General features: G+C 37.1%; 1 protein-coding gene across 1 annotated transcript; it reads left to right on the top strand.

Moving 5' to 3' along the window:
- Window positions 1-3,283: 3,283 nt before the first annotated feature.
- Window positions 3,284-4,164, top strand: LOC117796610 (olfactory receptor-like protein OLF2). The gene is given in 2 exon segments (XM_034644814.1): window positions 3,284-3,479; window positions 3,482-4,164. Coding segments are annotated over 2 exon segments (879 nt in total).
- The last annotated feature ends 9,974 nt before the right edge of the window (window positions 4,165-14,138 follow it).

Genomic DNA, 14,138 nt, shown 5'->3' with positions numbered 1-14,138 from the left:
TGGGGGGGACTTCTCCTTCTCGTCATTCTGATGAGGAGAGATTGCGGGGTTGTCCAGAGCCCAAATTATTGCCTGGAACCCAGCCTGTGCGCCCTTGTTTTATAGAGATCTTAGGGATGTGGGCTTCTTCTTTAAAGATTTTATTTATTTATTTGAGAGAGAGAGAGACAGTCAGCAAGAAAGGGAGCCCAAGCAGGGGAGTGGGAGAGGAAGAAGCAGGCTCCCAGCAGAGGAGCCCGATGAGGGACTCCTTTCCGGAATGCTATGATCATGCCCTAATCCAAAAACAGGTGCTTAATGACTGTGCCACTCAGGCTCCCCGGGTTGTGGGCTTCTTGATTTTTCAACCTGCCTTCTGGGGGAGGGGACTGCCACGCCGATACTCGGGAAACCCTGTTTGGGTAGAGTCTCTGTGTCCCCTGCGAGGGGGATGGGGATGGGCACGCTGTGAGCCGGTATTTCCAGGCTTTTGATCTCTGGCGGCTTTCCCTGGTGGTTTGCTGTGCCTCTTCTGAGAGTCAGAGCAGCAGCGGCTGAAATTCAGCCTCTGTCACAGAAAAAGGGATTTTAGCCCATTCTCCACTGATGTTCTGGCCACTATAACTCTGTTTCTGTTGGTGCTGCTCAACTCTGCAGCATCCCGGGCTGTGCGTCCCACACCCGGCGTCCCAGCCCTCACTTCCCGGGCCGGTGCATCTCTGTCCTTTGTGTATCTAACCCGGCCAGCTGCCAGCCACCCTGTGCGCTCTCCCGGAGATCCCAGTCTCAGTCTGGATCCAGTCAGCACACCGGAGTTCCGGAGCTCCGTGAGAAGTCTGGTGGCACACGACCCAGCTCACCATCTCAGTCTGCTGTCTCGAGGGTGCGGGTCCGCACTACTGGGTGTTTACCCCAAAGATACAGATGTAGTGAAGAGAAGGGCCATATGCACCCCAATGTTCATAGCAGCAATGTCCACAATAGCTAAATCGTGGAAGGAGCCGAGATGCCCTTCAACAGATGACTGGATTAAGAAGTTGTGGTCCTATGTACAATGGAATATTACTCAGCTCTCAGAAAGAACGAGTTCTCAACATTTGCTGCAACATGGACGGCACTGGAGGAGATAATGCTAAGTGAAATAAGTCAAGCAGAGAAAGACAATTATCATATGATTTCTCTCATCTATGGAACATAAGAACTAGGAGGATCGGTAGGGGAAGAAAGGGATAAAGAAAAGGGGGGTAATCAGAAGGGGGAATGAAACATGAGAGACTATGGACTATGAGAAACAAACTGAAGACTTCAGAGGGGAGGGGGTGGGGGAATGGGATAGACTGGTGATGGGTAGTAGGGAGGGCACGTATTGCATGGTGCACTGGGTGTTATACACAACTAATGAATCATCCAACTTTGCATCAGAAACCGGGGATGCACTGTATGGTGACTAACATATTATAATAAACAAACATTTAAAAAATTTAAAAAAAAATAAAAATCCATATCCTTATCTAAGAAAAAAATAATTGAGATAAAAATAATTAAATAATGGGTCTATTTAAATTTCATTAGGAGTCTGTAGGAGGATGGTATATAGACTCATATATGAGTCATACTATAATATCATTTACCTTCCTAAAGATAATCTATGTGATGCAAGTTCAAAGACTTTAAATTCAGCCTTTGCTAAAATTGTTGCAACATTCACGGGGGAAAATACAGAATTAGAAATCTAATTAATCACGTTTGTTTCATATAGAAGTGTGAGGGCAAAGGCTTGAGAGACTTCAGTCCCAAATGACACTAAATAAAAAGAAAATGCAATCTGTCTGTGATGTTTAGCTACCAGTGGCAAGCACAGAAAGACTTGCTCATCACAAGTAGGTATCCAAGTCACCAAACTCAAAGAATAAATAACAAAAAACCTTCCATTTGAAAAAGTGAGGATTCAAATATTTAGAAAATTGTAAGTTAACATTTTTTTACTTACTTCCTTTGGGTAATAATCTGCAATCTAGTGGCAAAAATATATATTTCTTATAAAATAGGGTGTTTTAGGGTAATTTTCATTAGCAAATATATAGTTTTACTTATACCTAAAACAAAGAAGAAAAACATTATTTAATCATGTGAAAGGGTATATGCAAATTTTAGATTTTTTTGTGTTTTTTAAATCAATAAAAATTGATATATATTTTCAACACAAATACCAATTTGTATAAATTCAGCCCTATATGAACCACATACCACATTTATGGAAATCCAAAACAAACTCAGGCCATCACATATATTCCAATTCTCATATATCAACAGAAAGACAGGTGCATGCATATATGAACATATATACACAAACAGAAGCCTATATATAAAAATATATATTTCTTGTTCCCATCTTTATTGTTTTTAAAATTTCATTTATTTATTTGAGAGAGAGTGGGAGATAGAGCAGGGGGAATGGTAAAGGGAGAGGGGGAGAGAATCTTAGTAGACTGCCTGCTGAGTGCAGAGCCTGATTTGAGACTTGTTCCCACCATCCTGAGATCAGGACCTGAGCTGAAAGAAAGAGTCAGATGCTTAACCAACTGCAGTATCCAGGTACCTCTCCCATCTCTTATTTTTGATGAAAAGGTCAGGTTTAACATCCAAAGAAATGGAATTGTATATGTTAAGTTGCTTTCTTTATTTTTAGCATTTTTCCTCTACTGGTCAAGGGACATGACCTTTGGCACCAGACCACTCCTGAGTGTAAGTAATAATAATGTGGAAAAGCAGTAAAAAAACATCAAATTGTTCAATATTTTTAAAACAGAGATATGTTTACTATTTCCAAATTCAAAACAGTCTTAAACAAATCTTGATTCTTGAAGAACACTGAGATAATTCAGGGAAGGTGCACACAAGTCATATATCTTGTGGCCTATCTCCAAATTTAGAATCAAACTTAGTCTAAATTCTATCCCAAGCACTTATAACAGTGAAATTTGGAGCCTTCATTCATGATTGACCACTGAGATAATTCAGGGAAGGTGCACACAAGTCATATATCTTGTGGCCTATCTCCAAATTTAGAATCAAACTTAGTCTAAATTCTATCCCAAGCACTTATAACAGTGAAATTTGTCCAGGCTATTTTCTTAAATAGATCCTTTCTGATATATATAATATATTTTTGTGAATTTCAGGAAGAGTTAAAATCTTGATATACCATTTCTTGATCATTTCTGTAGCATTTTAGAAGAGTCAAGAAGAATGGAAGGAAAAAATTGCTCTTCTGTGAATGAATTCCTTCTCTTGGGAATTAGCAATGACCCTGGAGTTAAAGTGACTGGAAGGAAAAAATTGCTCTTCTGTGAATGAATTCCTTCTCTTGGGAATTAGCAATGACCCTGGAGTTAAAGTGACTCTATTTATCACATTTCTAATTGTCTATCTCATCATTCTTGTTGCAAACCTCGGGATGATCATTTTAATTAGAACGGATTCCCACCTTCACACACCCATGTCATTGCCAAAAACAAGTCAATTCCCTTCTATGGCTGTGCTCTGCAATGGTTGGTGTGCTGTTCCTTTGTAGATTCTGAGTGTCTACTGCTGGCCATGATGGCCTTTGATCGGTACAAGGCCATCAGCAACCCCTTGCTCTACACAGCCAACATGTCTACCAGAGTGTGCTCCTCGCTCATGGCTGGGGTTTACCTGGTGGGAATTGTGGATGCTTCAGTAAACACGGTACTAACATTCCGGTTATGTTTCTGTGGATCGAATGAGATTAACCATTTCTTCTGCGATGTCCTACCTCTCCTCTTGTTGTCTTGCTCAGATACACAGGTTAATGAGTTAGTGATATTCACCATTTTTGGCTTCATTGAATTGATTGCTCTTTTAGTTCTTTTTGTGTCTTACTGCTATATCATCCTAGCAGTGATAAAGATCCACTCTGCTGAGGGGAGGTTCAAAGTTTTCTCCACCTGCACCTCCCACTTAACCGCTGTTGCAATTTTCCAGGGGACTCTTCTCTTCATGTATTTCCGGCCGAGTTCTTCCTACTCTCTTGATCAAGACAAAATTATTTCATTATTTTACACCCTTGTGATTCCCATGCTAAACCCTCTGATTTATAGCCTACGGAACAAGGATGTGAAAGAGGCCCTGAAAAAACTTAAAAATAAAAAGTGGTTTCATTGAAAAATTATATGTGTGTATTTTTCTCCCAATCTTATGCTATAATTTATAAAAATTAAAATTGTTTTAACTAATGTAGTGTCATCCAAGAAATATTTATAATATGTTCCAGCCATACCCGAATGTGTCATTCCTTAAGTATGCCGTGGTTCATCTTATGTCTTGACTTTGTAATGGTAATCTTTATTTGAAAATTTCTGGACTCCTAGTTTGCCTCATAATTGTTTCCTCAATCTTTCATTTGTGCATGGATTGAATTTTCTAAATGGGATTGAGAGTTTTCTCAGTACCTATTCCACTTTGTATTATATAGTGAATCCAGTAGTTCTAACTAATGAATCTTGTCATCTAATGGAAGTGACAAATATTAATTAATCATTCACATTATTTTTGATAAACTGAAATAATGCCATAAAGTAAAAAGACTGAGCCGTATGGAACTATGCACAATGTTCAAATAGAGTGAAGATCGTGAAAAGTGCATCTGGTAATGGAGATAATCTGGGATCTAACAGACAAGCGGGAATCCGCTGAAAGATACATGTAGGTAGAGAAATCTTTCTATGCTGATGTATCAGCAAGTAGAGGGTCCTCAGGGGGACTAGACCATATCACTTCTGTGGAATTTAAAGACAACCAGTGTGGCTGGATTATAGAGCTGCAATTCACAACTCAGTCACTTCCTCCACTGGTTTTCCTTCCCTCCAGCACCTGTTAAGCTGGATTCACACACCACCCTGTGCCTGAGAACACTGTTGAATCCATGACTGTTTCCCAAATCATTCCTTTCAATGTGGCGAAATGGATACTCAGAGTTTAAGGACTGTGCATTTTTTGTCTCTTCACTCAAGCACCACCATAGCATCTGGGTAAAGAAAGGAAGAAAGACACCAAAAAAGTTAATTTTATTGAATGTTTATTCATGGGAGGCAAAAGAAAAAAATCACTGAGGTCAAGCATGTGTCTTAAATACTTTTTTAAAATTGTATGTGTAAGCACATAAAATGGTTGTGGATGCTAACATAATGGAAAGTTAAAGACATACAAATTATTTGGGAAATAATTAAACCAAAAAACTCTTTTTTAAAAAAAGATTTTATTTATTTATTTGACAGAAAGAGAGAGCCAGGGAGAGAGGGAACATAAGCAGGGGGTGTGGGAGAGGAAGAAGCAGTCTCCCAGCGGAGGAGCCTGATGTGGGGCTCAATCCCAGAACCCTGGGGTCAGGCCCTGAGCCAAAGGCAGAGGCTTAAGGACTGAGCCACCCAGAAGCCCCTAAACCAAAGAGCTCTTATCCAGGTATTTACAAGATATTTGCAACTTACCTTGGCTCTGCTCTAGTTTGCAGATGATCAAGTCACAGCAGTGACTTATTTAGTAAGCAGGGACAAAGACAGACATTTGAAGGGCCATACAAGAATCAGCAGAACTCGTAAATGTTTGCTACAATTACACAAGCTAAAAGTCATTCAATGCCTAAGGCTACCTAGGTGCCATTGTAAAAGGCTTTGGTGGAAACCTTTCAGATTGCCAGTAAAGCCCACATAGGACAAAGAGACTTCTTCTGTTGTCCAGGATAATATTTTTTTCTGGGATTCTGGGACATGGTAAGGGGAGGTATAAAGGTAAAACAAACGAACAAACAAAAGGAACAGGGGATGCTTCTTTTAGTTACAATCTCTTCTCAATTATCCCATGTGTTGGGTTTTTTGTTTTAGTTTTAGCTTTAGTTTTTGGTTTTTTTCCCCTAAATATTACCCATGGATTAGGAATTGTCTTGAAGAGCAGCATGGCAGAATTTCATTTGAATCAAACTAAAGCCAAGCACAGACAGGTGTCAATCTCAGGAGCATAAAGACACCATCTACTAGCACACTGCTCTTCCCATAGACAACTGTAATGTATTTGATCTGCATCTTGTTCCTATAAGCAAATCTAAGTCTACTGTGTGAATTAGAGAAAGAAAGTTTAAATCTATTAAATAACATATTTTAAGTTCAATAAAAGAGTGTGTAAAAAGGGATTTGACTGATTTGTAAAATGTATGAGCCCTTATGCCTGAATTTGTAATAGAAGAGGAAAAATAACCACTTAGCATGAACTTCAGGGAATTAATGATGGAAGTAGGGACTTGGGATAATGACCTGCAAGAGATCTATATCTTTATTTTCCATTGAAAGTCAGGAAATGCTAGTATCAAAATACTTTAATTCATATTATCTAATTCAATCTTAACCCCTTCCTAGACTCTCTTTATCCATAACTCATATGCTTCTCATAGTATACCCCCTTTCAATGGTGGCAATTATAGTTCAAGTAAGACATTATCAATGTCTGTATGTAATGAGTCAATGTTATAGGTCTGTTTCTTCTTAAGAGTTTCTTATTCTGGCCAGGAATTGCATCCCTAAACATTAATGTTACAATGATAAAAGATTAGGAAATATGTACAATGGTACAATCAGCCCAATAGGAGAAAAGCAGGTTAGGAAAATTTGTTAAATCAAAACAGTAATAATTCTCACAAATTGGTAATTTTGTAGCTCTTTCTTAAGAGGAAGCAACTTTTGCTTGAACTCTGCAAACATGCTGTGTACTGGAAAAGCAATGACAGCAAAATTGGGTCTGAATCTCTACTATCAAGTCACAGTAATTGTGACCTTCAATAAATCATTTTTCTTCTTTGGGCCCCAGTTCCCATTCTATCAAAAAAAGGTTTTAAAATGAATAATCCTTATTGTGCATTCCAGATACCACATTCAGTACCCATACTGATATAATTCTATAAATGGATAAGGCATAATGCCACTTCTATCTTTGGGGAGATTTGAGATATAACAGATGGGTGGGACTGCATTATAATCCCAGGCCAATTTGACCTGAAATGGAATTGGCAATGATGACAGACAGAGAGCACTGATTTCAAAAGCCCCCATACTCTGAAGATGGGTCCATTCGACTGACTTTCTATTCTTCATTTTGACTTTAAGAGACATCTCATAAAAGTGAATATCCAACTTTATTCATCATCAGGGAAATCATGTACTTTACAGAATAGCTAAAATTAACATGGCAGACAATATTACTTGAAACACACACAGGATTCACTAATTGATAATGGGATAATGGAAGTATAGATTGGCATACTGCTTTGGAAAATCGTATCCTAAAAATAAGTAAATCTAAATTTTACCCACACACAAACACACACACACATTTCCTATTCCTGGCTTTATACCCAAGATAAACAAATGTATATCTCTGCTAGAAGACATATGCAAGAATGTTCACAGCAATGTTATTGGGAATAGAAAAAGGGAAAATAACTCAACTGCCTATCCACATGAAAGTAGAAAAATCAGTGGATGCTATATCTGTATAAAAGAATACTATACAACAGTGAGAATGAACGTATTGGGTTACACAAGCATGTTGTTGAATAACAGTACATGAAGCGGGCATCTACTTATGTATGGCTCAAAAAATATGAAACTAATCTGTTGTGATAAAAGGTAAGAAAGTGGGGCGCCTGGGTGGCTCAGTCCTTAAGTGTCTGCCTTTGGCTCAGGGCATGATCGCAGAATCCTGGGATCGAGCCCCACATCAGTCTCCTCCTTTGGGAACCTGCTTCTTCCTCTCCAACTCCCCCTGCTTGTGTTCCCTATCTCGCTGGCTGTCTCTCTCTCTGTCAAATAAATGAAATCTTTAAAAAAAAAAAAAAGGAAAGAAAAAGTAAGAAAGTAAATACTCCTTGGGCAGAAGAGACTAGTAACTTAGGCAGTAGCAAGTGGAAGGCTTTGATCATTCTGGTCATGTTTTGTTTCTTGGTCAGTGTCCTGGCTACAGGTTTTTTCTTTTGTTTTGTTTTCATTTATCCAGGAGTATACTTATCATTTAACTATTTTCTATACATGTTTTAAATATCAAGCAGTTTTCCAAATGCAGAGTCCATTCACCCTTAGATTGTAGGAAACTTTAGGATTTATTATTATAAACTTTTATCTCCAGCAAGGCCACGTAGACAATAAAGTTCAATATATATTTTGTAAAATCTATGGTACAAATTTCATAGACTATTTCAATGAACAACTATGACTTTTCTTATTAAAAATTGCTGTCTTTTTACTAGGGCAGATATGACTTATTTAACCTGTAAGCCTTTCTAATATTGTTTTCAACAACAAGGAGACTTAGGAAACTGCGTTTTCCTTGGTGTCATTGTCATGCACTGAGTTTATTCACAAAGTATCATGACTCAGAGGCACAACTACTTTCTGAGGGAGGGATTTTATAAGTAGATAGTTGCCTACATTGATTACAGTGGCAGCAGGGAAGACATTTAGATACACTTTTTTTAGGGGCGCCTGGGTGGCTCAGTCGTTAAGCGTCTGCCTTCGGCTCAGGGCGTGTTCCCAGCGTTCTGGGATCGAGCCCCACATCAGGCTCTTCTGCTGGGAGCCTGCTTCTTCCTCTCCCACTCCCCCTGCTTGTGTTCCCTCTCTCACTGGCTGTCTCTCTCTGTCAAATGAATATATAAAATCTTTTTAAAAAAAAAGATACACTGTTTTTATATTTTATTTATTTTTTATTGTATTTTTGTTTTTTATTTTTTATTATTTTTAATAATAATTTTTTATTATGTTATGCTAGTCACCATACAGTACATCCTTAGTTTTTGATGTAGTGTTCCATGACTCATTACACGCAAATAATGTATCATAGATACACTTTCTTTTCTCACTTTCTTGTCTCTGGTATTTTACCTTGCAACTAAGTCATTTTTTTTCATTATTTAAGAAAGTCATCTTCAATTATATACAAATCCTTTGAGATATTAATTATGCAATTTTTAATAATAATATAGTCACTAAGCCTCAGATTTGAATGGAAAAGCTTAAAGGGAAGTTAGACTAAATGGTGTATGGGGCAGTCAAGTTTAGGGAGGTAAATTAGATTCTATCTAAACAGAGCATAACCTGAAGAGAATTGTCACCCCTAGAGACAGAGAAACACTTGATGTGAAAATGAGTTTGGAAAAGAATCATATTAAGTGACTAAGGGTAAATCCCATTCCTTTAATATGAACCGGAGAAGTAAATAATGGTAGTAGAGTTCTAGGGTACCACAAATGCATTGGTGTCTGCAGTTGAATGGGTGGCAAATTATTACAATTACTTCGTTCGAGCTTGGCCTCAATAATATCTTCTAAGGCAGCAGATTCAGCATGTTTGTATAGTCATAAATAAAAAGGCTGTTGAAATGTATAACAAAAAGCCATTTTTTCCCACATCAAGAATACTTTATTTTAATGATTTTAACCTGTGATGTGGTCTAGATTTACAGGAACCATGAAATAAAGACTATACCCCTGTCTAGTCCCCAGTGAGGACTCACGTGAGAAAATCACCTGGAAAATTTGTGCCCATACACTGGTTATGCTTGTAACTTCATAAATTATTTTTTGAATATACAGATCTGACATTTACTTGATTCATTTGAAGGAAATCAATTACCTGCAGTAAGGCAACACATAGAGCAGGAATACATTACTGTATACTGCAGTCAACGGACTCTAGTGACACATATACATTTGTGCTTGTTAGTGAAGGAAAGGAATTTCCTTCTACCCTTCAAGGTCTTCCAGATGAATTAGGAATGAAATTGACATGAGACAGATTTACAGGAGTAAAAAACAAAAACAAAAACAAACACGAATTTTTATTATATGCTCATGGTGGCCTGATAATGAAATTTAGATCTAAAGAAATGACCAATGCAGGCAGTTTTTGTATTATTTTTGCAAGGGGACAATTAATCTGTAAGAAATTGGCAGGACAAAGAAAACTGAATTTTGCAAGCTTCAATTAAGTAAGACATGTTAAACAGAATTCGGTCTGTGGTAGTAAATTAGTAAGATGTAAAAAGGTTGTTTATACAGCCTTCTAGGCTCTGAATTTCCTATATCTGATAATAAGGATGTGTCTCCACTTCCTGGTACAAGGAGGATACCGTTCGCATGGGAGATTTCGTTCCTGTTTTCAGAGGGACAGAGGAGAGTCAGAGTGTCCTCCTTGCACAGGCTGTCTCTTAAATAACTAACCAGTATGCCAAAGTGGTACATTGTGGGTGGCCTGACACGGCCCCCGCATTAGCGTCCTGCAATGATTCACACATTGTAAAGTATCACACAGACTATGGCTACTACAGTGAGTACCCCCAATGTTACCACATTGCACAACTTTAGGACCACTACAGCACTTATATTATTTGAATATAGTTGACACACAATATTACATTAGTTTCAAGTGTACAACATGGGGATTCGACAAGTCCATACTTTAATGCTATGCTCGCCATAAGTGTAGCTACCATCTGTCACCATACGATGCCATTGCGGTACCATTGACTATATTCCCTATGCTGTACTTCCCCGTGACTTATTTCATAATTGGAAGTCTGCATTTCTCACTCCTCTTCATATATTTTGCCCTCCTCTCCTCTGGCAGCCATCAGTTAAATGTGGAATCTAAAAAAGCAAACAAACAAAAAGCAGAATCAGACCTATAAATACAGACAACAAACAGATTGTTACATTGCTTATTTTCTATGTGCTCCCTGGATTTGTGCAATATATCAACCCATTGAACAACAATAATAAAGAAGTATCGAGCTGAGGTAAAACTATATGTTGGCTAATTGAACATAATAAAAATAAATAAATAAATGATTTATAGAGCATCTTCCAAATATGGAGAGTTATTGAAAAGGGTTCTCATAAGTAAATGATAATTTTCCTCTTTAATTTTAAAATGTTAATTTCTACTATATATAAGGAAATACGTTTTTAAAGAAAAAAACTTTATCCAAGGCCTTGATCCACATTATTATAAATTTAATAAGTAGTAAAAAATAGCATTTTTGAAAAAATATTTTAAATAACAGAGAAATAATTTTAGAGTAAATTAAAAAAATAAATAAAAGCAACACAGGCAATTTTCTGAGGTTAAGGGGTAAAGAAAGGGGGGGGTAATCAGAAGGGGGAATGAAGCATGAGAGACTATGGACTATGGATTTACATGGTGGGAATGTCAGATGCTTTGATACCCCTGACATTAGCATTTCACTTATGTTTCTATATGTCATGTGATTCATCATTTCTTCTGTGATATCTCTCCTCTCCTATTGCTGTCTTGCTTAGATACACAGGTCAATGATTTCATTATTTTTAATGTTTTTGTCTTCATTGAACTGAGCACCATTTTAGGAGTTCTTGACTCTTACTATCCTGTCAATCTTGAAGATACACTCTGCTGAGAGGAGGTTCAGAGCTTTGTCCACCTGCACTTCCCACTTAGGAGCTGTTGCAATCTTCTGGAGAACTATGCTTTTCATATATTCCTGGCCAAATTATTCCTCCTCCCTAGATTAAGACAAAGTGAACTCTTTGTTTTATACTCATGCGACTCCCATGTTAAAATCTCTGATTTATAGCCTGTGGAACAAGAATGTGAAGGAGATGATGGAAAAACTGAAAAATAAAATTTGATTTTAAGTAAATCATCATATAGTATAAATAAATATATATTTATATGCATATACACACAGACATACTCTTCTGTTTTCAAATCTTCTGTTATACCATTGTATTAGACTATACTATTAAGTTGTCTTAAATACCTTAATTAATACAGTGTTTTACTATGCTGCTATGATACCAATATATGGAGTTTCCTAAATATGCTATATTTTATTGTATGTCTCCGTTTTAAATAAGTCACGTTTAATATTTGGAAAACTTCCCAGTCTTCATCTTAGTGTGCTAATTTTGCATTAGTTGTTTATTTTACACATTAATTTAATTATTCTAAGAACTACAAGTGTTTAGCATACACCTTTTTGCACTATAGGTGTCTTGCGTTTCATAGTGAGTCCAGTAGTTTATATTCCAATGAATTCAATAATGTAATATAAGTAAGTAAAATTGGTTAAATAATCTTACAGATATTCATGATAAACTCTAAATCTCCCTGAAGTGAAAAGGCAAGAAACTGTAAGTTCAAGCAAAATGTCTACCTGCAGAGTGCAGAGAAGAAAAGATTCCCTGAAATCCTGTTTCAGATCTAAATGGTGAAGAGGGATACAATGGGGATGGGGAGAAAAAAAGAATCCAGATGGAGAGGCTGGAATTACAGATCCTGAGGTGGATAGGACAATGTCTTCTTAGAAATGATGTAGTTGTAAGGGAGCAAAACTTTCCCTTTCTTTCCTTCCTGGTTTTTTGGCTGCTCTAATAATTAAATTGATAGAAGATAGATTAACAGGAGAAAAACAAATTCAACTTCATATGTATAGGATCTCATAAAAATATGAGACACAGAGTGGCCAAATAAGGTATCTGTTATATTTTTTGGACAAAGAAACAATACATTGCTTTTTTTTTTCTGTTTGTTTTGCTTTGTGTTTTGTTTTGAAACAATACATTTGTGAAGAATTGACATGACAGAGAAGTTTGGTCTCAGGGTAGTAAATAAGTAAAGAAGTAACAGAGTCTGTTTATACAGCTTTCTCAGCCTTCAATTCCCTCTTTGGTAATGAGGAGTTCTCTCTTTCTCCTGGTGCAGGGAGAGTACCTTTCACATAGGAAATTTATTTCCTGCTTTCAGAAAGACAAAGGAAGCTCAGAGTGTCCTTCTTGCACCTGCTGTTCCTTAATAACTTTGGTTTTAAATAATCAATGGCCAGGGCACCTGGGTGGGTCAGCTTGTTAAGCACCCAACTCTTGGTTTCCACTCAGGTCATAATCTCAGGTTGTGGGATCAAACCCCAAGACAGCTCCATGCTCAGCAGGGAGTCTGCATCTCTCCCTCTCCCTCTGCCCATACCCCCCACTCCTTTTGTGTATGCACACACACTCTCTCTCATAAATAAATAAATAAACAAATAAATAAATCTTTAAAAAATAAATAAAATAATCAATAGCCTAAGTGGTATATTTTTGTGTGGCATATTTTGCTCCCCTTCAAAGTCCATCAAGAGAAGGATAAAAGTCCAAAGTGGAAGGTCTTGCTAAAGTACATCCTTGTGCTGAAATTCAACTCAGTCACTTCCACTTGGCTTTTCTTTCCTTCTTCTGCCTTTTCAATCCTGGTTAAATGCTCCTCTTTGTGGCTTATAAATAATGCTCTCCTCAAGGCATCACTGTACCTATGGCTCAGTTGATTTGACCATTGTTTCCAACATTAGACCATGAACATTGGCTGCAGGTTGAGTATCGTTCTTATCAATCCAGTTCCTTTATCATGTCTGGGACACAAAATGGAAAAATAAATAATAAAACCACACATTTGATAACATTTTTGAATGTTCATTAGATATTTGTCAAAACACAGTTGAGGTTATAATGTGTGCCTTATATATATGTATTTAATAGCTTTTAAGAAAATGCGTAAAAATGGTTGCAGATACTCACGTAATAAACCTATAAAGATACTTATATTAATTACATGGGAAGTAAAAAGAAAAAATCATCTGTGTGCTTTCTGGATGTGCTCTTCTTTATTTGGCTCTGCTCAAGTTTTCTGATGTCAACCACCGGACGCAGCTTGCTGAGAAAACATGGATATGGCTGTGTATTTGCAGGACCACGGAAGACTCAATGACACTCTTAAGTATCTATTAGATTGTACCCCTTAAGTAATTATAATTTTCCTTGGTGAAAGGATTTCAGAAAGAATTTCAGAAGCAAACTTCGAAAGGCTCTCTGCTTTTGAAGGTGGCGTTTGTGGGAAACTATGACAGATTGCGGGGAAAATATGGTGGTGGAAAGAAAATCTATGGGGAAGGTTCCTTTGGGGAAAAAAAGTTTTAAGAGCTTCCACTTGTACCATATTTTCCCAATTTATCATGACTTTTTTGTTAGTCTTTCTTATGAGAAGCAACATAACAAAAGCCTTTTTTTTTTTTAATTTATTAAAGTC

Source organism: Ailuropoda melanoleuca, chromosome 16 (genome assembly GCF_002007445.2).
Source record: "Ailuropoda melanoleuca isolate Jingjing chromosome 16, ASM200744v2, whole genome shotgun sequence".
Classification (NCBI taxonomy): domain Eukaryota; kingdom Metazoa; phylum Chordata; class Mammalia; order Carnivora; family Ursidae; genus Ailuropoda; species Ailuropoda melanoleuca.
This window is presented reverse-complemented; position numbering and strand designations above follow the sequence as displayed.